This window comes from Malaclemys terrapin, chromosome 1 (assembly GCF_027887155.1).
Source record: "Malaclemys terrapin pileata isolate rMalTer1 chromosome 1, rMalTer1.hap1, whole genome shotgun sequence".
In the NCBI taxonomy this organism is placed as follows: domain Eukaryota; kingdom Metazoa; phylum Chordata; order Testudines; family Emydidae; genus Malaclemys; species Malaclemys terrapin.
In genome coordinates this window covers 45654883-45678688 of record NC_071505.1, presented here as the reverse complement: position 1 = coordinate 45678688, position 23806 = coordinate 45654883, and the positions used below count along the sequence as shown (strand labels likewise).

At 38.5% G+C, this 23806-nt stretch overlaps 1 protein-coding gene across 9 annotated transcripts in view; it reads right to left on the bottom strand.

The window, feature by feature from the left end:
* The window catches only part of ANKRD26 (ankyrin repeat domain containing 26), a 171412-nt gene that overhangs the window by 132414 nt on the left and 15192 nt on the right, over positions 1-23806 (bottom strand). For 8 of the 9 annotated variants that reach the window (XM_054023494.1, XM_054023501.1, XM_054023508.1 and 5 more), the window contains exons 4-9: positions 21855-21961; positions 19264-19401; positions 13231-13379; positions 7286-7336; positions 4628-4661; positions 4464-4536 (exon numbers count right to left, since the gene is read on the bottom strand). In XM_054023494.1, coding sequence (XP_053879469.1) covers positions 4464-4536; positions 4628-4661; positions 7286-7336; positions 13231-13379; positions 19264-19401; positions 21855-21961 — 552 coding nt within the window. The remainder of the gene's footprint in view (positions 1-4463; positions 4537-4627; positions 4662-7285; positions 7337-13230; positions 13380-19263; positions 19402-21854; positions 21962-23806) is intronic. The other variant, XM_054023523.1, reaches the window with a different exon arrangement.

Below are 23806 nucleotides of genomic sequence, written 5' to 3'. Positions count from 1 at the left end.
AGCTGTGTTTTCATCTTGACGTCACAGCATCATGATTCTATGTCTTCTGTCAATGCTTCCATTTGAATTCCATATAACAAAAACACACTACCAAAGTTGACTACTATTTTCTGCAGTTTGAGATGTCATAAGGAAAAATTAGATATGCATAATATTTTACAGACATAAGACAAAGTTTCTGCTTTGAAGAGCTCAACTGGACAGATACCACATGAAAAAGTGACAGCAGACCACTGAGGTGAGGAAAAGGAAGAGAGATAGGAAACAAGGGGGAAAAGAATACTGCTTATGAATGAGTGACATTCTTCAAAGACAACTGACTAGTTGTTTCAATTTCATATTTTCTCCCTTTTAAAAACAAAATCACCAAGTATGAGTGTGGTAATAGACCAGGAGTGGGCAAACTTTTTGGCCCAAGGGCCACATCTGGGTATGGAAATTGTATGTCGGGGCATGAATGCTCATGAAATTGGGGTTGGGGTGCAGGAGGGGGTGAGGGCTCTGTGATGGGGTCAGAAATGAAGAGTTCAGGGTGCAGGAGAGGGCTCTGGGCTGGGGTAGGTGGCTGGGATACGGGGGTGAGGGGGCGCTAAGGGCTCTGGGGTGGGACTGGGGATAAGGGGTATGGGGTGAAGGAGGGTGCTCCAGGCAGGGACCGAGGGGTTTGGAAGGCGGGAGGGGGATCAGGGCTGGGGAAGGGGGAGGGGGAGGAGGTCCGGGTGCAGGCTCCAGACGGCACTTACCTCAAGCAGCTCCCGGAAGCAGTGGCATGTCCCTCCTCCGGCTCCTACATGGAGGCGTGGCCAAGTGAGTCTGCACGCTGCCCCGTCTGCAGGCGCCTCCCCTGCAGCTCCCATTGGCTGTGGGAGCGACGCTTGGGGCGGTGGCAGCGCGCTGAGCTCCATGGCTGCCTCTACACGTAGGAACTGGAGGGGGGACATGCTGCATTGCTGCTGCTTTCCGGAGCCACGCAGAGCAAACCCCTGACCCCGCTCCCTGGCTGGAGCACCAGAGCAAGGCAAACCTCAGACTCCGCTCTATGGCTGGACCTTGAGGGCTGGATTAAAACACCTTGGCCCGCGGGCCGCAGTTTTCCCACCCCTGTAATAGACAAAACCAATCTGAAAATTATAAATTAGAGGCTAACCAGAAGAAATTAGATGCGAGAAGGGACTGGAAGTTTGAATGGGATTTGAAAATAGCTAGCTACGTAGAAAGGAGGCTATTCCAAGTTGGGGGACAATAAGAAAAATAGTGGGAGTCACAGAGGGAGAAACAAAGACAATATGGAAGCAGCAGGAGTGTGCAGAGAGTAGGGTGAAAAGTGGGACTATAGAGGAAATGAGAGCTGAGAAGCAAGCAAGGTGAGCTGTGTAAATGCTTAAAGCTGAAGTAATGGAGTTTGAAGTTGATAAATCATCAGAAAGCCAGTAAAAGTATTTTAGGAGTGGGGTGGAAGAACATGATCGGAGCATCAGGAAAGAGGGCATTTAAGTACTCTGAGGTTATCATGAGCAATATAATAACAAAGTAGAAGGTAGAACCACTTCAGTGACTAATCCACTGAGCCCACTTGAGCCCAATTTGTTGCTGAGGAAATGGTGAAGCATTTAAGTGGAACTGGGTACAAGAAATATCTGATGGAAAGAACAGGCAAATAAATAATTTCATTTTAATGCACTGTTACCTTGTCATAAAAGTACTACGGTTCAAGATCAAATTCTTAATTCTGGAAGGGAGTAGAGGTAATTATATGGCTTAAAGAACTACCTTTATTCTCTTGAAACCATGGTTCAAATGAGCAGAAATAAGTACAATATATGAGGTGGTCTTTATCGCATCATCTACTGAATATTTATCCAAATCATAAAACCTTCATACACTCTGTTAGAGAGCTTATTCCTTCACTCTCCCACTTCCCTGGTCTTTCTCGCATGAACAGAGAGCAACAATACCCGAAGTCCGAAGGTGCAAACAATTCAATGTTTATTGGGGTGAACTTCCAGCAAGCTTAAATTTAAGTTCCTTTTTCCTTATTTTCGAATCCCAACTTACTTCCTGTTTGCCCCTAATTTATATAGTAATATTCTTAGCTATACCTTAACCAGTCTACTAAAATTTACCTTAACAATTCTAACATATTGTAACATGATTAGATAACCAATTATATCCCACCATCTTAATTACTTTACACCCAGCAAAATTAATTATACAGCAGACAGAAACAATTACAGAACCAGACAGAGACCATGCAAATAAACATAGCAAAGTGGGAACTATAATGACAAAACAATACAGAAGTGAGGATTTTACAACTACATTTATACAGACATAAGGGTTTCCCAGCTGTGTCTATTGATAAGTGAGTTTTTACCAGACAGAAAACTATTAAACTAAATTTTTTTTTTACATCTTCTAGGCTCTTCTCTTTCTCTGGAGGTAATAGATCGGATCACCTTCCTAACAGCCCCAGATGGCCTTATTTTAATAAGACTAGTTTAGAATGTGAGGATGTGACCGCACGCTTCCCAGCTTATGGCTGCCTCTGCTGCTTAGCCAAAGGCATTGGCCTAAGAACAGGGCCTCAGATTGTCCCAGTGAGAGAAGGCCCTTACACAGATTCTTTCTTTTATACCTCTATAACTAGCTAAATGATAAACACATACCTAAATTCTTAAAGTATAGGCCTTTACAGACAGGCTCAAATATCCACCCCTTTTTTTTCTTTTGGGATCCTCCTGCCCAGGTATCCCTGGAAAAGCATAAGATATATGGCGACACACTTCCTGATAGGGCCAGGCATCAAGGTAGAAGGTGTTGATGCTCCATCTGTCCCACTGCCCCTTGTGTAGTACTGTGCCCTGTACCTTCTCTCGTACAGGCATACCACACTTATTCCAATTAGTGTTCCAGACTTCCCATTATAGTGGGCCCGAGAAGGTTGGGTCCCGGTTGTCTAGTACACTGAGGCGGAGGGCTTACTACATTACTTATAGGTTATAATTAGTGGCTGTTTGCTAGGGGGTTGTGCCCCCCCGGATCGTTTCCATATGCAACGTAACACAAATACACAATTAACAATACACCTGCTGCTATGATAATCCACAGCAACACAGAGCCCTGACCACTGCAGTATGGTTCAACTTCCTGGCCACCACCAAAAACAGTGCTTTTCCTCCTTTGATAGGGTTAAAATTTTGTCAGCGCCATCCTGTAGTGTGTATTGTAAGTATGTCCAACTATTGACACTTGCAGCAAGTTGCTCTTGTAATCTTTGTGTACTTTTGTTCATATTGTGTGTCCATTGAATATACACAGTGAAATTTGGTATTGTTTAAACCAATTTAACTACTTGGTACAGCATGGGGTAGTAGGTGCTGGTTTGATAGTTTATAACAATTAAGTCCACTGATTCATTGGTGCACCATAATTCAGGTGGCAGTGTATAGAAGTTCATGATTTGGTCATATACTGGAAGGATTTTGCCTCTTAGTGTTATATTGCAGGATTGCATACATTTTCAACAGAATACACCGTACCCCATATACATTACCCCTAAATGCCCCCCCTTTGCAATAGGCCATTGATCCTGCTCCTCCATAGTCACAGGAGAGGGGCACATCCATATTCCTCCTCTGGATATACAACTGCTTAATGTGATGACAGTCCAATTTACCCCATTCCACCCCCACCACCTATTTCCTAGTGGCTCCCAACGCGCTCCCCCTTCCCTAGTTACTCCCATAGGGTTTAAGGGGACCACCTTATTTGCATTTCCTTCCCATGGTATCATAGTAACAATTACACAAGAACTCTCCCCACAGGTGGGGGATGTTATTTTTTAGGTAGATGGGTATGTTTTTGCAACTGTGGCTAAATATGGGCTAGCCTCCCAATTTAATACTGAAGGCCATTGTTCTGACCAAGCATCTCTTATAATATCCATTAACATTATTAACTGAGCATTTTGAATACCTACACACACTTCTCCCCATGTTAGTCTTCTGAAGCCATACCCCACCCATGTCACCAGGTCCCCTGCCCAATGAGTTAAGTGCAAGTTTACCTTTACTGCTGTCCTCCACCCTGGGGCAACTGCCGATAGTTGCTGTACCATTAATTCATTAATTTATTGTTGAAATGAGCAGAAATAAGTACAATATATGGGGTGGTCTTTATCTCATCATCTACTGAATATTTATCCAAATCATAAAACCTTCATACACTCTGCCAAAACTAAAAGTCTTTTTAGAAGGGGCTCAAGGTGGGAACAGAAAAGGTGAAGATCAGGTCAGCTGCAATTGTATTTTGGGAAAACTTGCACTATGGCTGACTAGAAGTGAAGTCTCTCAATCATAGCAAAAAAAAAATCTTTGCTAAAATCTCCCAAATGTTAAAAAATAAAGTATATATGCTTCATCTTATAGCTAGGTATGAAATATTTTTCCATAAGAGCACTTTACCTTGGGGGTAAAATCTAGTTCCTCCTCCTCTGATGTAAGCCAGCTGTCATCCCCTTCATCTTTTTCAGAACTTCTTAAATAACAAAAACATAAAACAATAAGAAGTCATTTTCTCTCTCTCTCTAGGATTTGCTAAAATATGTTGTTGTTTTTTTAAATCTTACCTTACTGAATCTCCTTGGGACAGGTCATCTATAACTGTTCAAATATTGATTAAAATAAAAAAAGAAATTAATAATTTTAGCATTAAAAGCAAAAGACTTAGAAATTGCCAAAGATAAGTAAAAATATTTAGCATGAGCAAATCTACAAGTAATTCAAGGCTGAAACTTAGTACAGATATCTTAATCAAGGGTAGTATGAATGTAAATATATTTTCTATTATCATCTGAAAAAATCTGTATGTTCAAAGGATGAAACAAATAAGGTCTTCAGTTTGGTAAGCTCTTTTGTACTTATGTTCAAAATATTACATACAATTTAAAAATGAAACTAAGTTCATGAAGTTAGTAAGCAATTGGAACATAGTTAATCATTTTTGGTGGGCATGATGTGGTGAAAGGGAAGTAAAACTGCTAAGATTATAAAATTAGGAATTGTGGGCAATTCATATGCATAGAAACTTTTTTGTCTTTTTTGTATTTACAGTATGGACTATAAATTGACATATGTTGGACTATGTCCGCAGCACCACTCTATCTTCTCTGCATTACTCTGGTAACGCATAGGGAATGGAAAGCAGTACCCTTGCATAGGGAAATTGCCAGGTGGTGTAAAGCTGATTGGGCCCACTCTACATCACCCACTCTTGCCCCTCTGAGTAAGGAGCATTACAGGGACAGAAGGGATGAGAGTAGAGCATGTTGCTCTGAACCACCCTTCCTAGTGGAATGGCAGTAACATATATCAGTGACCAAACTAGATCCTTGTTTCCCTCAGGACTGGGGAGGCCAAAAGATGGTGGAAAACCACTTATGCATCCCCATTCCCAGCTATTCAGAGTGCAGCTCTAGCACACTCAAAGATTGGACCCATAAATTAGTCAGCAATAAAAACCTAGGTCATGACTCTCAGAAAATTTAAGACATGCTTAACTTTATAGATTGCAAGTAGTCAAATAGAAATAAATGGAACTACACACTGTTCATAAAGTTAAGAACATAGTTACATGTGTGCAGGATTTGGGCCTTTACCACAGGGATATCCAAGACATTGTAATTAGAATGCAAATGGTTGAGATTCCCCAACTCTCACTGACTTTAGTGAGATTTGAGGGCGCTCTGGAATTTCCAGGATCAGAAAATAAATACTGTTCTATGTTCAGAAAAATTAACATTTGAGATATCATTGTGCATTAACTCTTGTAATTCTTATTTTAAAAGACGTGATGAATATGCCGTTTGTAACTTTCCATGAAGAATTTTTTTTTAAACTTCTTAACATGGAAATCAAATAGCAAAGAGCTGTCTTAAATAAAAGACTGAAATAAACATAATAAAGTCAGGAAACTGAAAATTAACAGCAACGTGTTAGTTATTTAAGCATAGGCCAAGTTAATCTCAAGGCATACATGTCCCCTGTTCTACAAAGAACCAAACAAAATACAAATAAACTTGTTTTAATATGACAGTAATTATATTCTTCATAACTCCAGAATTAAATGTTGGTACATTGATGACTATTTTTTCATAATCTGAGCAGAATTTTCATATTTTGCCTTACTGTTTACAGCTACTGTGTCATTTTTGCTAGACACGCCTGAAGGGTTGTAACTTCAACTCTGGGCATAGGTGAAACACTGATAAAAAATTCTGATTAGCAAGAATGGAGGTAAGTACAAATATTTTTAATGAATTTTGTCCTATTCTCAAAAAGAGTAACTCTCTTAAAAACAATCCTTTTCCCCCCAACATTTTTTCCATTTTTAAAATATTTTTTTATAAATTTGATAATTTAGTTTGTTGATTGTTCTTCAAAATGTTTCTCTTTTTTGCACTGCAATTTTGATCAGTCTTTTAAGTCACATTATGCCTTAAAAAAAAAGCAGAAGTTTTATTTACAAAAGTTGACTTCAAAAATATATTTTTTTAAATGACAGAAAATTTATTTTTTTATTTTGTTTTTCCCAAAAGATTACAGTACACACACAACCCCCCCCGTCCCCGATTTTACAGGAATTCCCATAAATTATATATTTTTAACCAATCTGTCTCTTTTCTGAAGGAGAAGGGGCAGCTATGAAGAAGAGAGTCTTGACTATTATTATTGTTGTAATCCATTTATTTTAAATTGAAAATGTTCTAAATTCTTGATGGTTACCTATAACTGTTACATATTTTACAGTAATAATGAATTATGATTTTCCTTTAGAAGACAAGAGACTAATTCATGCTGCAAGTTTTGGGTGTTTCAGACACCTTTGGGTTTGGTTTGGACCAGCCATAAAGTGTTTGATCTAAATTCAAACTGTATTTGAGGGTTGCTCATATCCACAGTTTTGGCTCAGGCCCATCTCAAGTTTGGAGCAATATCAAATTAATAGATTTAAATAGGAACACCCTATTACTTAATGACACGCTACAACACACATTAACACATTACATTCTGCACTCTTCCATGACAAATGCCAGGACTGACTAATTAGTTCTAAAAGATTTGCAAAACAACAAAAGCTATAACATCACCACCACAAAAAAACGATTTAAAAAGTAAAATCAAGCCATTAAAGGACTTTTGAATTCACACAAAAATAATAACCATCAAATATGTATAAACACTTGAATTTGGTATTTTCACATTGGAAGTCTTATCGTATGGAATACCTTTCCCTGAATCTCTTGTTCTTGATGTCTGGTTGGGAGACTGTTGCATTTCTATTTCCGTTTAGGGAAAGGCATGGAAAGGACAGATGAAACAATGAAATCAGAAAATAAAGTTGTAAAGCAGAAACATGCATATATGAAGATGAAACAAAGAAATACATAACTACTGACTGTTATTAATCTACTGAGCAGTTATGATAGTGCTGAAAGCAAACAAGAAATGCTATCTGTATAGACTCTTAAGACCCTGCTAATAAGTTTAATTTTCAACTTATTCTCTATTATTTGAAATACCCTCAATTCAATATGAAAACAAAAACATTTCTCTATCAGATTTGTACTTTAATACTGGCAATCTCTAATTCCTGCCTCCCTGAACACATGTGGTTCTAGTCTGTCATATTTCTCCATATGTGTGGGGATATATATAAAATGTTTGTATAAGCACCCACTCCATGTATTGCAGGTATGTTTATTTTCACCATATACATGGAATGCAGGGAAAGCATCAGTGCAGTACAATAAAGTTTGCCTGCTGGAGGGCCTAAATTCCCTTCACAAATACAGTGCTCCAAAGCTGATGTTTTGTCTTTGCCAGCAAGCTAAATCTGTAAACTCCATTGTCCAGAGTTAACGCAGGAGACCTTTGCACTGGGGATGCCATGCAATCACACTTCGGATCAGGACACATTCTCCGGTTGTGAAGCGGTTTGAAACCATTTCCCCATAGGCATGGTTAAGTATGTTTCTAATACTTTCTAATAAAGTTGTAGCTTTAAGACAGCTCACCTTAAAATAGTGTCTCTTATTTGTGTACACCCGAAATAATAAAAAGACCTACCTATTGTCCCAAATCTGGGGCTGGAGGGGATCCTCTTTACATACATCAGTCCATGACCATGTGAAAGTGGTGAGAGAATTCCTCCTACCCCAGACCCACAAGTGAGAAGAGTGAACAGTGTGGGGACAGGGGCAGGACACACATTGACCTCCAACTCCACAGGAAATACTCTGAAAAAGGTAATTCATACTGGAGCTATATTAGTTTTCTGAGAGTGCTCCATGCTGTTGAAAGAACGCCACAGGTAGCCATAAGGAGAAATCAGAATGAAGCAGCTATCCCATAGCCAATGCAGGGGCTCTGCACTTCCACATAAAAGACGCTATGACTCTGCTACATTCCCAAGGTCTACGCAAACCTGAGGGGAAACCATGGACTGAACTTCTCTTGAGTGGGAGGGGGGTGCGAGCAGATGAAATTCAGAGGAAACACCGCCAGGTTCCCTCACAGGCTTTTCTTCACCATGTCTGTGCAGTGGGTTTTCCCACTGAAAGGGCAATCTGGCCAAGGTTAGTTACTTTATCAATTACTGTAACTGCAGTTGCAGACATAGCAGGGGAACACGGACATGCTATTTGGCAAGCACTATAAACATGATGGCCTTTCAAAGTTATATTTTTTCTTTGACAGAGAAGTGAACTTAGAATTTGGTAATTATCTTTGACTAATCTATTTGACAGTTTTTTAAAGACTTTTTAAAAGAGACTAAACAGTTAAATAAGGAAAAATTAAGGCACATTAATAGGGCCCTACCAAATACACAGCCCATTTGGTCAATTTCAGTCATAGGATTTTAAAAATCGTAAATTTCATGTTTTCTGATATTTAAATCTGAAATTTCACAGTGTTGTAACTGCAGGGGTCCTGACCCAACTCTGAAGGCAGCAGCACAGAAGTAAAGGGTGGCACGGTATGGCACTGCCAACCTTTATTTCTGCGCTGCTGCTGGCAGCGTGCTGCCTTCAGAGCTGGGTGCCTGGCCAGCAGCCACTGCTCTCCGGTCTCCCAGCTCTGAAGGCACCGCAGAAGGAAGAGTGGCAATACTGCATCCCCACTACAATAACATTGCAACCCCCCCCCCCATGACCCTCTTTTGGGTTGGGACCCCCAATTTGACAAATGCTGGTCTTCCCTATGAAATCTGTATAATAAAGACCAGATTTCACAGTTGTGATGCATTTTTCACAGCCGTGAATTTGGTACACATTAAGGATCCCCAAAAGAAACAAAATAAATTATGTTTACAGGTTCTGAGATAAAGTAGTGCCTAATCAATCACAATTTGTAAAACATTAGCTTAATTTACATTACAAAATGATACTAAAAATTAGCAGAATTTGTCATGACCTGTACACAGTTTGTATTCTAATCAAATGTTTTTCTACCCAGATGGAGTTTTTACTGAATCTGTCAATGACCAACCAAAACAGTACATTTAAGAATTGTTTTGATAAAAATTTAAAACATTAAAACAGACATGGTAAAATGCAAAAAGAATTTCAAGTTTTCTGAACATTTTTTCCAAAAAAGTTGTAAGGGCACAAGGGTAGCAGAATGTAAGGAAATAGTGACAAAATGGCAAGCAGGGGCATTTTTTGGTCTTTGAACCTCATCAGATTGTTCTCTAATTCCTTATATGCTTTCTTCCCTGCCCCCACAAAATCTTTTAATTAAACTACAGTCACTCTACTTTCCACATATTTTACAGAGTATAGCTCTTAAAGAGAAATATTAAAATCTCATCCCATTTTATTTCTTTTAATTAAGATCATCTGTCCAGGAAAATTAAAAGAAAGTTTTCTGATCCTACAACATTTTGTACTGGTTTGCCAGTCTAGTGCAGTTTATGGACTTTAAAGCAGTTTAAAAATATGTGAGCTGGTTGGGGGAAAATGTAATTTTTTTTTAACCATTTTGTCCTATTTGTTTTTTGATGACCATTTTCCCTACCTTACAAATGAGAATGACCATGATATTCAAAGTAGTTAAGGCCCAAGCTGTTTTAAGTGTCCACTAATTTGGGGTCCTTCAGTTCTTAAATGCCCAACTTGAGATACATATGGTTGATTTTCTGGTATATTGTATCCTCACAGCGCTCATTGACTTAAGACTAATGACGTCCATGCAACAAAGCAGTGTTTCTTTAAAGAAACTTTCTTTATTCATTACTAACAACACTTTGCAAACAGAGAAAGGCAAAGAAAGAAGAAACAAGGAAGAGATAATCACACCCCTTCACTACAATAAAGATTTGGTGCTTGAAACGCAGCAGCATCAGACTGGCTAATGAGCAGGGCCTTCCCAAATTCATGGCCATGAAAAACGCATCACGGACCGTGAAATCTCGTCTCCTCCTGTGAAATCTGGTCTTTTGTGTGCTTTTCACATATACATATTTCACGGGGGAAAACCAGCATTTCTCAAATTGGGAGTCTGGACCCAAAAGGGAGTTGCAGGAGGGTCGCAAGGTTATTTTCAGGGGGTTGCGGTATTGCCACCCTTACTTCTGCGCTGCCTTAAGAGCTGGGTGGCCAGAGAGTGGCGGCTGCTGACTGAGGCCCAGCTCTGCAGGCAGCAGCGTGGAAGAAAGGATGGCAATACCATACCATGGCATCCTTACTTCTGCACTGCTGCTGCTGGCAACAACTCTACCTGCAGAGCTGGGATCCCAACCAGCAGTCACCGCTCTCCAGCTCTGAAGGCAGTGCCACCTCCAGCGCAGAAGTAAGGGTAGTACCTATAATAACCTTGCGACCGCCCCCCGCACACAACTCCTTTTTGGGTCAGGACTCCTACACTTACAATACCTTGAAATTTCAGATTGAAATATCTGAAATTATGAAATGTTATTTTTAAAATCCTATGACCGTGAAATTGACCAAAATGAGCCATGAGATTTCCTGCATATACAAGAATATGACAAACTGCTGATCTAATAGCATATTCTCAACTAAAGGACAAATGGTGAAATTACCTCCTTTTATTTTTATTGAAAAGACTTCAAAAGCCATATTCCAATCTCTTATAGGAAGCATGTTAGATCCCAATTCCTGATTATTCTGGCTTTGCAACAGTGTGAATGATCCTGAGTATGTAGAACAGGGTGCAGACAGGGTCCATGCCTGCTTTCCAGTCACAGAACTGCCAGAACTGCTCAGGAGACCAAGAACTCAAATAAACTTCACATTTCCAGACAGCCCTTCTGCATCTCCACAGGTCAGTGCCATCACACACCTGTACTAACCGCTTCAGAAATGCAACATTAGGAGAGAAGTGGTCCAGAGAGATCATTTAAGTGCCATCACAACCAAAGAAGAAAAATGAACCTTTGAGACCTGGGCTCAGTAAACTGAAGGGATGGTATACTCTTCCCTGAGCCTTTTTCTCTCAGCTGCAATGTTTTTATTCAGGTATGTACATGATATGGGTACTAAGATAAGTCTTCACTCATGTTCTGTTTATCTGTAATAGCAATACCAGGTGGTTCCACAGACGACAGTAATTACGCAGGAGATGGAGGTGTTATTTGGCCCAACGGTTCATCCTTCCCTCCCAGCCAGTAGCTCCACTTTGGAACTATAAAATAGTATTGTTCTTTCAGCCTCACAAACTCCATGTGTGACTGTCAGTCATGAGACCTGTCACTACAGGATCAGTAGGCATGTGCACAGCTTTTAGCCATCAAACCCTCAAGGCCAGGAGCCGCATCACAGTCTTTTGGGAGGGAGCTACAATTTGATTTGTGTGTGGGTGGTGTGTGGAGCCCCAAATCACAAGATTTAATTCTTCAAGATACCAGCACACATAGTACTCCACATACAGAATCAGGCAGGACCAAGGAGTTCAGCGCCATGTCACTGAGCAGGGCTGGAACAGGATTTGGCCCTAAATTTGGTTTAGTCTTTTGGGAAGGAAAAAGGAGAGTAAGGGTGAACCTGCTGTGTTTTGCTCTGCTCACATACTTCCTCAAAATTTTCAAAAACTGTGTGATTTGCTGCATTTGAATGATATCAGCTGTGTCCACTCACCTCATTGTTACATTTAATGATTATGTATTAATATCAAACAATATGAAATCTTAATATAAATCACTCAGGTTTATTATTTTAAATTGCTTGTACTTTACATGGTAAAGGGGAATTTCAAGGTGGGAAAATAAGTTTTGTTTATGGAATTTAGTGCCTGAGAGGCTTGTAGTTGTAGATTAGATTTTGTAAGTTCCTTAATGGATTCTTTTCCCATATAAAGATATTTATATCATGATCATGTCACTATTCATAATTTATGTTTCTACTCAGTGCATTACTTAACTAAATTAAACATTAGTTTACAAAATGACGTTATGTAAGAACCAAAACCAAAGCAAAACTTTGTCCAACAGTGTACCTAATTATTTTAAAGGCCATAATGTATACACAAAAACTATATTTTTACTGTTTATGAGTTTGTTTACACAAAGCCATAATACTTTGTAATATCATAAAAAAATTCACAACAGCTTAGTTATGACAGAAACAGAAAACTGTGACTGAAGGTGACAAATAAAAGTTAACCCACTCCTTCTATTTTAAACAGCCTAATTAAGGTTGCACATATATTATATACACACACACCACGCAAATTCAGTGGAAGCCAAATATAGAGACATGTGTTCTTATACTGAATTTCTCTATCACTTCCTTACTACAGAAAGAAGAAATCTCCTGACTTAATGTATGGATTGATCTGCAGTTTTCTGTACGCGGATTCACCACATCAGAAGTGAACAGGCAGCAGGAAAAATTACATGCCTGAACAAATATATTATTTCAGTTCCCATATTTTTAAAACAGCAGAATTTTTTTGTATATATCCTAGTGAGATCTGGTGGGGAGGAGGCTGCAATCCTTTGGCAAGACAGATCACAACCAACCACAGGAGGTGCAACAAGAATCTGCTGAGATCATAGCCAACTAATGAGAAATGGGATCACGTACAAAACTTCCCAGATTGGTCACTCTCTTTCCTTTGCTGGATGACTAAAAACAGTTTTAACAAGATGTGTGAGTAAAATAGCTACAGACTCTTCATTTAATTGTTTTTTTTTTTTTTTTAACAATCCTACCTTCTTTATCTGTAGCAGGTGCGCCCAAAGCAAAACCAACATCTCCAACCCTGTCTGGACTGCTAAACACCGACATGCCTTTTGTATTGTTTGGAGAAGGTTTTTCTACATTTTTCCAGTTGGCATACTCAGAAAGTTGTTTACTAAGACTACCCATAGACAGAAAGAAAACACATTAGGGAAATAGTAATGTGACATTTAAATATATAATATTGACTATAACAGTAACATCCATTATTCATGGTGAGATCTAAAAAGATAATGTACAATATTTCACTGTATTAGAGGCTACTAGTAAAATTTTAACTGTAAACTGTAACATTTTAAATATATATTTTAATAATTTAGATACCTAACTTGCAGTCTGATCTGCATCAGCAGACCCTTAAACATGCATGGAGTTCCTCTGATGTCAAATACAGATCAAATTGCAGGATCATAATCTTGTTGTGACGGGATTTTCTTGGTGTGAGTTAATGGAGAATGTGGATAAAATTTTCTAGAGCATGTAATTGACTTTTATTGGGATTTAGGCACTTTTGAAACCTTTAGGCAATTAAAGCATAAAGACTTTCTAATGTTTAAAAAAAAAAAAAAAGGTCAAACAAACCTAAACTATTTATTTAGGAAGTACACCTCTACCCCGATATTATACAATCCGATAGAACAGAGTAAAGCAGTGCCCCGGGGGGGCGGGGCTGCGCACTCCGGCGGATCAAAGCAAGTTCGATATAACGCGGATTCACCTATAACGTGGTAAGATTTTTTTGGCTCCCGAGGACCGCGTTATATTGAGGTAGAGATGTATTAACAGGTTTGCAAGTCTTTTCCATGTAAATATCAGAAACAAAACAATAATCATTACAATAGTGAGCTTTTGTTTAAAGAGACATTATACAGGAATATAGTTATCAGATGACTCTATTTAACAGGGTGTTACCATATTATAGAGCAGGGGTCGGCAACCAGAAGGTGTGTGCTCAGTTTTCATTTTTTCACTCTAATTTAAGGTTTCGCGTGCCAGTAATACATTTTAATGTTTTTAGAAGGTCTCTTTTTATAAGTCTGTAATATATAACTAAACTATTGTTGTATGTAAAGTAAATAGGTTTTTAAAATGTTTAAGAAGCTTCATTTAAAATTAAATTAAAATGCAGAGCCCCCAGACCGGTGGCCAGGACCCGGGCAGTGTGAATGCCACTGAAAATCAGCTCGCATGCCATCTTTGGCACGCGTGCCATAGGTTGCCTACCCTGTTATAGAGTATCATTACAACAGCTACGACATGCTGTTCCTAGTGACTATTAAATTGAGTGAAATCTCTGATGACACATATTTAACAGGCCAGGCATGTCTATCAAATCTTAATATTTGAAAAAAATTACAGGTGTGCTGGGTGTTATGCAGCTGAATGTACTTTGAGTATTGAATAAAAAGGTATTCAAATATCTAAGAATCTATTTGTTCTCTAATTTGCTGGGTACATAATTGGTGTTAATTTTTCATAACAACCACCTCTCATATTTTTTGAACCATTCCTCTATGGTTGGACTATTTTTATTTTTCCAAGGAATGGAAATCAGTAGCCAAGCAGCTACTAGCAGATGAGAGATTAATTCTTCATTTCCTTCAGTGTGATCATTTCTGCAAGAAACTCCAGGAGGACTACCAAAGTATCATTTGGTAACAAATATCCAACAATATGTGATATTTGCTTACAGATTGAATTCCAATACTCTCTAATGACTGGACATGTCCACAATATATACATAAAATCTCCTCTTTCACCATAATTTATCCAACATTATCCCAATTCAATCTCTATATATTTTTTACCTGACTGGTGTGAGGTACCACCGAAACAGTAATTCAAAGGAAATTTATTTTATTGTGCTTCAGACTGAGGGTGCTGGTCCCCTTTTGCAGATCAAACCCCATTCCTCTGGGATAATTTGCCTACCCAGGTCCTTTTTCTAGTGTGTTATATAAAGTCTTTTTTTTTTTCCTTAGAAAAGCTGTCTGCAAAGATATAAATTAGGGCTGTCGATTAATCGCAGTTAACTCACTTGATTAATTGAAAAAAATTAATCATGATTTAAAAAATTAATTGCGATTAATCACAGTTTTAATTGCATTGTTAAGCAATAGAATACCAATTGAAATTTATTACATTTTTTGGATGTTTTTCTACCTCTTCAAATATATTGATTTCAATTACAACACAGAATACAAAGTGTACACTGCTCACTTTATATTATTTTTTATTACAAATATTTGTACTGTAAAAATAATAAAAGAAACAGTATTTTTCAATTTACCTCATACAAGTACCGTAATCCAATCTCTTTATCGTATAGGTGCAACTTACAAATGAAGGGGTTTTTTGGTTACATAACTGCACTCAAAAACAAAACAATGTAAAACTTTAGAGCCTACAAATCCACTCAGTCCTACCTCTCGTTCAGCCAATCGCTAAGACAAACAAGTTTGATTACATTTACAGGAGATAATGCTGCCCACTTCTTATTTACATTGTCACCAGAAAGTGAAAACAGGCGTTCGTACGGGACTTTTGTAGCCGGCACTGCAAGGTATTTACGTGCCAGATATGCTAAACATTCGTAGGCCCCTTTGTGCTTCGGCCACCATTCCAGAGGACGTTTCCATGCTGATGACACTCATTAAAAAAATAATGCATTAATTACATTTGTGACTGAACTCTTTGGGGGAGAATTGTAGGTCTCCGGCTCTATTTTACCCTAATTCTGCCATATATTTCATGTTACTGTAGTTTCAGATGATGACTCAGCATATGTTGTTCTCTTTAAGAACACTTTCGCTGCAGATTTGACAAAACACAAAGAAGGTACCAATGTGAGGTTTCTAAAGATAGCTACAGCACTCGACCCACGGTTTAAGAATCTGAAGTGCCTTTCGATATCTGATGGGCCATCAGCCCTGTCTGGCTTTTCCATTGTGTACCTGAAATGTTAGCAGCAGGCGTCACCCAAAGTAGCATAGTTGATATACAGATACATAGTCAAAATTCCTAACTTCAGATACAGAAATGATACAGGCATACAAATTGGATAATCACATTCAATAAATTATAACCTTTCCAGTGATACCTTACAAGACCCATCTAACATAAAGTACATTTCAGTTATATCATATTCATATCATAAGCATATTTTCATAAAGAATATGGAGTGCAACGTCACACACGTGTAGGCTCTAAAGTTTTACATTTTTTTATTTTTGAATGCAGTTTTTTTGGTACATAATTCTACATTTGTAAGTTCAACTTTCATTATAAAGGAGATTGCATTACAGTACTTTATTTGGTGAATTGAAAAATACTGTTTCTTTTGTTTTTTACAGTGCAAACATTTGTAGTAAAAAATATAAAGTGAGCACTGTACAGTTTGTATTCTGTGTTATAATTGAAATTAATATATTTGAAAATGTAGAAAACATCCAAAAATATTTAATCTTTTTAATCACGTAATTAATCACAATTCATTTTTGGAATCTCTTGACAGCCCTAATATAAATTAGTTATAATTTTTTTTAATTGACCAGATGCTGCTACTCCTATTAAATTTAGCTTTCTATACAAAACAGCTGTTCTAAATGTTGAGAAACATAATGCCTAATTTGAAAGCATTGGTACCACAAGAGAGCAGGCCAGTTAAAGTTAGTTTTGATCTCTAATAAGTTAGAAAAGTTTCTTCGTGGAATAGCAGGCCAACCTTATATATTTCATGGCTTTCCCAATCCTTAAAGCTCTCTCGTTCATGATTTTGGTTAAGATCTGGATTATTTGCAATGGGTGTCATCAGTGAGGGAAAATAATGTATCTCCTATCATAAATTCATAAAATAGCCTTTGCTAAAGGATGTGTATAAATTTCTGGAGGGCATAATTTTTTATTAATCAATGGTAGCCTAAACAATGTTTACATGGCCAAAATTTTCTTATTCAATAAAAACCCAGTGTTTGGCTGGGTTAGAGAGCCCCCAATACACAATTTCTTTGAGCTGGTTGGGTTGACAGTACCATAGAATATTTGGAACAGGTAGCACAGCCCGTTTAAAGGGTCTGTACAAAGTACCTGCATTCACTCTTGGTCTTTTCTTATTCCACATAAATTCCAACAACCCCATGACAAAGCCCTGGCTGGGATGATTTAGTTGGTGTTGGTCCTGCTTTGAGCAGGGGATTGGACTAGATGACCTCCCAAGGTCTCTTCCACCCCTAATAATCTAGGATTCTATGAAAATCTGGCTGGGGTCTAATCTGGGATGATCACAGAAAGATTTGGAAACAAGCTATCCTTGGCAAAATGTTAATTTTGACTGGGTTGTTCTCCCCAAAAAAAGGAAATTGCATGCTTCCACCAGCACTCCAGATCTTTTTTCATTTGCTGAAGTAGTGGTTTGACATTTAAATCTTGGAGCTCTTCTAGGCTGTTTGAGATCTAAATGTCCAGGTATTTTATATAATTTGTTGCTCATGTGTACCAAAATGTTTTCTAAAGGAATTACTTTTCAGAACCAGGCAAATTTTTAGCTAGCATTTCAGATTTGGCATAATTTACTTTAAATCCAGATGCTCTCTCAAAGTCATGGATTTCTTTAGAAACTAATTTTAGGGAAATATTTGGTTTAGATTAAAAAAATAATATTACATTATCTGCATATGAAGCTATTTTCTGATGTGTTCCTGCAAGTTTAATTCTTATGATAGATTTATTTGTCCTTATTCTCTGTGCAAAAGGATTGATAGCGAGTGCAAAAGTAAAGGAGAAAACAGACATCCCTGCTTAGTCCCTCTGTGCAACTGAAACAAGATTTAACCCCATTTTGTTGACATTTTGTAACAAATGTACGATGAGGAGGCTTCATATGCAGTAATAATTTAGTCTCCGATATTTACCCAGCAAGGATTTGTAAACCTGTTAAAACTTCAACAAATTTTTTTACTTCTTTAAAAACAAAAAATACCCTAAGCATTATTGTCTCAATGCCATGAGGAATGCCCAATTCTAAAATGGCAAGAAACCCTACAAAACACTGGGAACTGAGGAGGTCAATAAGGGCAGTAAATGCTACCTGGAGCGGCCAGATGCCCCAGGGAACTTAGGAAGCCTGCAAGAGCCTCTGATGGGATAGATGATTAAAAATTTATGGATATATTTATTCTTTTCTAGGAAAACAGGAATTTCCATACTAGATCAGACCAGTGTTTCAGTGCCCTGTCTCTGACAGTGGCCAGTTCTTGCAGACAACCATGGAATTGCCATCCTTAAGGGAATTTTCTTTCTAATACCCATCAGCTACTGGTTGGCTTATGTCCTGAAACATGACAATACAACCTTTTCAAAAATGTATCTTATCTAATCTGTGCATGTTCTCATTCACATCTAATCTTTTTTAACCTTACTAAGCTCTTGGCCTCAATGATCTATTGTAACAATGAGTTCTACAGGTTAATTATATTAGTTGTTGAGGTTGAGATAGAGAACTGACAGATGACATCCAGATGTAATGCTGAATGATTTAACTGTTTATTTCCTTGCTTTTTAGGTTTTGTATTGCAAATATGCAGTCTAGCAACTTAAATTCCAATTTAACAAAGTTTTTTTTGTGGAGGAATACCTCAAGATTTTTAAATAAATACATATGAATATTGTATGTTCTATCAACATGGAACTTTCAACTGTCTTTTGACAAGTTATCATGCCAAATTTGAAGACTAAATTCAATCACTGAGGTGTGAAACAGAATCATAGAATCATAGACTTTAAGGTCAGCAGGGACCATTATGATCATCTAGTCTGACCTCCTGCACAGGGCTGGCCACAGAATCTCACCCACCCACTCCAATGGCTCAGACACAGGTTTGATACAGAAGTCCTCAAATTCTTTTTCAAACTTGAAATTAAAATTTCAATACATCATTGAACTATGGAGTTGCTACCAAGGATTCCATTATCAAATGTACAGTTTTGAAAGAGGGGTAAAAACTTACCTAGAGTATCCACCAACATGAGCATGGTCCTCAGATGTCCATCCATTTATATCTTTATGGGAAACGTCAGCACCATACTGAAGGAGAACTTTTATTAAACTAAGCTCTCCTCCAGAGGCAGCAATCATGAGGGGTGTTCTAAAACAACCACAAGACGACATTTAACATATCAATTTATATGATCTTTCACCTTAATTTTTTTAATCCCTATTTGTTCTCAAAATATAATTAATCTCTTTCTTCCTAGCGCAAGTTAAACAAAATCAAAACAAGACACCCAAAAAATTCAGACTCAAGCGTAAACAGAAGGGAAAATAAACTACTGCACTGTCTTCTTACAAGTTAGTATAACACTAACAATATAAAAGGTATGTTTGAATTAGGGAATTTTTCAAAAAATTCTTACTTCTACTAACACTAATTCAACTCACTACTAGGCCTACCACCAGTCTGGTACTACCAGTGGGAATTCTTTCCTAAAAGTCTCTTTATAGAAAAAGAATGGCTGCAGAAGTCACTCGAAGAGGACTTATTAGATCAGGAGTGGGCAAACTTTTTGGATGGGGGCCACATCTGGGTGGGGAAATTGTATGCAGGGGGTGGGGTGCGTGAGGGAGTGTGGGGTGTGGGAGGGGATCCGGTGTGCAGGAAGGGGCTCAGAGCAAGGGATTGGGGCAGAGAAGGGATGCGGGGTGTATGAGGGGGCTCAGGGAAGGGGGTTGGGGTGCAGAAGGGGTGCAGGGTATGCAAAGGGGCTCAGGGAAGGGGTGCAGGAGGAGTGCAGACTGCGGGAGGGGGCTCAGGGCAGGGGGTTGTGGTGCAGGAGGGGTGCGAGGTGCAGGCGGGGACTTAGAGCAGGGGGTTGGGGGGCAGGGTACAAGAGGGGTTCGGGCTCTGGCCCAACGCTGCTTACCTCAAGCGGCTCTGGGGTGGCAGTGGCGCGCACTGGGGCCAGGGCACGCCTGCCCTGTCCCTGGTGCCGTGCCGCTCCAGGAAGCACTGTGGCCCCTGGGGGAGCGAGGGGCCAGAGGGCTCCATGTGTGCTGCCCTTGCCCCGCTTCCAGGTACCTCCCCTGAAGCTCCCATTGGCCACGGTTCCCCTTTCCCGGCCAACGGGAGCTGTGGAGGGCGGTGCCTGGAGGCAACGCATGGAGCCCTCTGCCCCCCCGCTTGGGGGCTGCAGGGACGTTGTGCCGGTGGTGCCGCGGGCTGGATCCAAAGCCCTGAAGGGCCGGATCCAGCCCGCGGGCCGTAGTTTGCCCACTCCTGTATTAGATGATGAACCCAAGATAAGAACAGTAGTTCAGTTTCCAGAAGTCAATATGAAAGGCGTTTGCATATTTAGCTGTTTACTTAACAACATTTATAGCGCTCTCCCATACCCGTAATCAAGCAGATTGTAAGAATATTAAGGGGATGTGTTATAGCCATACCATTTTTGAATGTGCAATGAAACAGATATAGGAACTGAAATTTCACCAAGGAAAAATCTTTCTTCACAAATACTGAATATGGCTTCCAAGTAGACTACTTTCTGACAGGAAACCAAGAAGCTCTTCTTTTTATCACATAGACATACACATTTTACATGGCATGTATTCTGCAAACTGCAGACTCCTTCGGCACTTATTACTGCACAGGCACAAATAATATGGCAGCCAACCCACAGAAATATAATTTCTCAGAGAGGATTTACTCCATTTTGCACTTGAAGTGAGATATAGTCAATCACAAGTTTGATTTAGGGAGACCTGCCAGCAGCAAAATATACATGATTTTGCACTAGCAGACTAAATCCACATTGGGAAGATGATCACTTGTGAGTTGCACATGCTAGGATCATTCCTTCTACTAAGTCTTCATTAGGATACCACGACATGTGTATCAAGGGCACACACAGCAAGCTGTTAAAGAACTGAAATTGCTGCAAGAATGAAGTCCGGCTCTCCTAGGCCTTACTATGCAGTAAAAGAACTAACCATCCAGAATTGGGGTTTCTTCCACTTGCTGGAAAAGGGAAGCATCTAAGATAAGTGTCAATTAATCCCCTGATCAGAATTTGATATAATCTGAATTCCTTATTCATGCAATCACCTTTTGCTAAAAATAAACCTTGCTGGGCTAATTAATACAAAATTGGAGGTTTAAACATTTTAAAACGTATTTGTAATGGTTATTCATGACCATGGTTATTCTCAAAAGTAGACCTCTAGCAAGAAAGAAGCTAAGGGACAGATTCTTTTCCACTTTGTGCCACACCACCAGTGGAATCTAGTATAGCCAGAATAATCCAGATTTTGCTTAGATGGCATAGGTTTTCTTACAAAACAGCACTTCCCTCATGCAGATCTAACAAGGAAGAGTAGCCAAGACCAGAGGAAAGTAGGTGGATTCAGATCACTCCACATCACACTGGTCATTGGGCTGTTTGCAGGCTTTAACGTACCTTTTTTACAGACATCTTTGATCTGTGCTTTGTGAAGATCAGCTACACCAGAGGACCTGCCTCTGTATTACTTTTGCAGCATCCACAATTTTGGGCTACTGCTTATTCTGTAGATTAGTCAATAATAGTTTGACCTATACTTTACCTTTTAGACTTGTCTCTAGCATGTACATCGGCTCCTTTTTTAAGAAGAAACTCTACCATCTCTTGGTGATTTTCAGTTATAGCAATAGTAAGTGGTGTATATCCCTCCTATGGAATAAAGATAAATGATTTTTTTCTGTAGGATGTATTGTGCACATGCACACACTCCTATGTTCTATTTAAAATACAAGTTAGATTTAATATGATTAATAACTAAAAAGAGACAATGTGGATGAGGCAATATCTTTTCTTGGTGGAAGAAACAAGCTTTTAAGCAACAAAAAGCTCTTTGGTTGGTGAAAGAGACAACCTTCAGAAGAGATCTGTGTACCTCAAAAGCCTGTCTCTTTCACCAACAGGAGTTGATCCAATAAAAGATATTATCTCACCCACCTTGTCTCTAATATCCTGGGACCAACACAGCTACAACACCCTGCTGATAACTGAAGGATTTAAAAAAAAGAGAATGTTGCAATCATAACATCTGCTAACACAACACTGTACACTGAAATAAAACAATATTATCTATACAACACACATAGCTCAGGACACAGTGGCACAAAATTCCCCATACTGATCCACTAAAGTTCCTCATCCTTGATAGTAGGGTAAAGCTGGTAGGCAGGTTCACTGTCTAAGCTCATCTAATTCATATAATCTATGGTGAGACTGCCAACAAAATAATAATGGTAGATTTTGTGATGTGTATACTTTCCACTTAAAGCTTGACAGAGACCAAAAGTTAAATTTCACATATGCCACTGCACAATAGTAACATAACACATTTGATCACTAAAATCTTATTCACACTAGTGGAAAAAACTTCATAATTTTAAAATTTTGAATTCTGAGGAACTTTAGACAACACAGAAGCTGCAAATCCTAAATTTCTATACTACTTTAGAATGTACTCAGATCAGACTATCAAGACTGATCTTTACATAATTTGATTCTTTAGACAAGCATCCCTGTCCAATGACCGATCGCTAACTTTGACCAAGTACTATGTGATAGAATAATTAGTTTGCAAATTGCTGCATATAAAATAAAATGTCTGAGCATGAGGTTATTTTTTTATTCCCAAATTCAGTTTACAGTATCTTGTTGAAGCTTGTATTTTCCTCAATAACACCACAGACACAGAAACTAAGGAAAGATTCAGTTCTTATTTTTCAATCTTTCAATTTCAAGATTTTATAGATACCCTCTTTTATTCAGAAGAGTAGTCATCTTGCTTCCTTATTTACACTGCTATTATAGAGATGTAACTCCATTGAAATTGATGGAGTTATTCCATATTTACAACAGTTTAAATTAGAGCACACAGATCATTCATGTTTAGAGTCCATTGGGCTATATGAAAGATGTATATATTCATTTTGTTTCTTTTCACTGGATAGTAATAAAAACTCTAAAAATATTAAAAACACCTTTAGTATATTATGATAGTACCAAATGCCCCAACACTGAATGTTTTACAAATACAATGATAGACATAGTCCATGCTTCTAAAAATTACAACCTAAGATAAAACAAGACATAGCCAGTAATGAACAATAGGAGGGGGGAAAGTAACTGTCCCAGCTTGATAGTACCATATAATTTAACTTTTTTTTTTGTTTTTGATTTTATTTAAAATAATCATTAAAAACAATTTCTACCAAATCATAACACCTGGCACTCACTTAACATTTCCCACTTCTATCCTCATAAAAGTGACCTGGACTTGCTTATTATGTTTATACTATTTGTTGGTCTGGCTAGAACGTGGAAAAATGATCTGCAACTGCCTCTCTACCAAACATACTTGTTTCCTTTCATGAAAAAGAACTAACAAACTATCCCCACAACTCCTTTAGACAATGTACATAAAGCCCTATTTCCTCTGGGATGCCTTCTGCACTGAGGCTTGAGAGTTCTCCCATCCCCTCTACTAAGTTCAGGGCTAGGGAT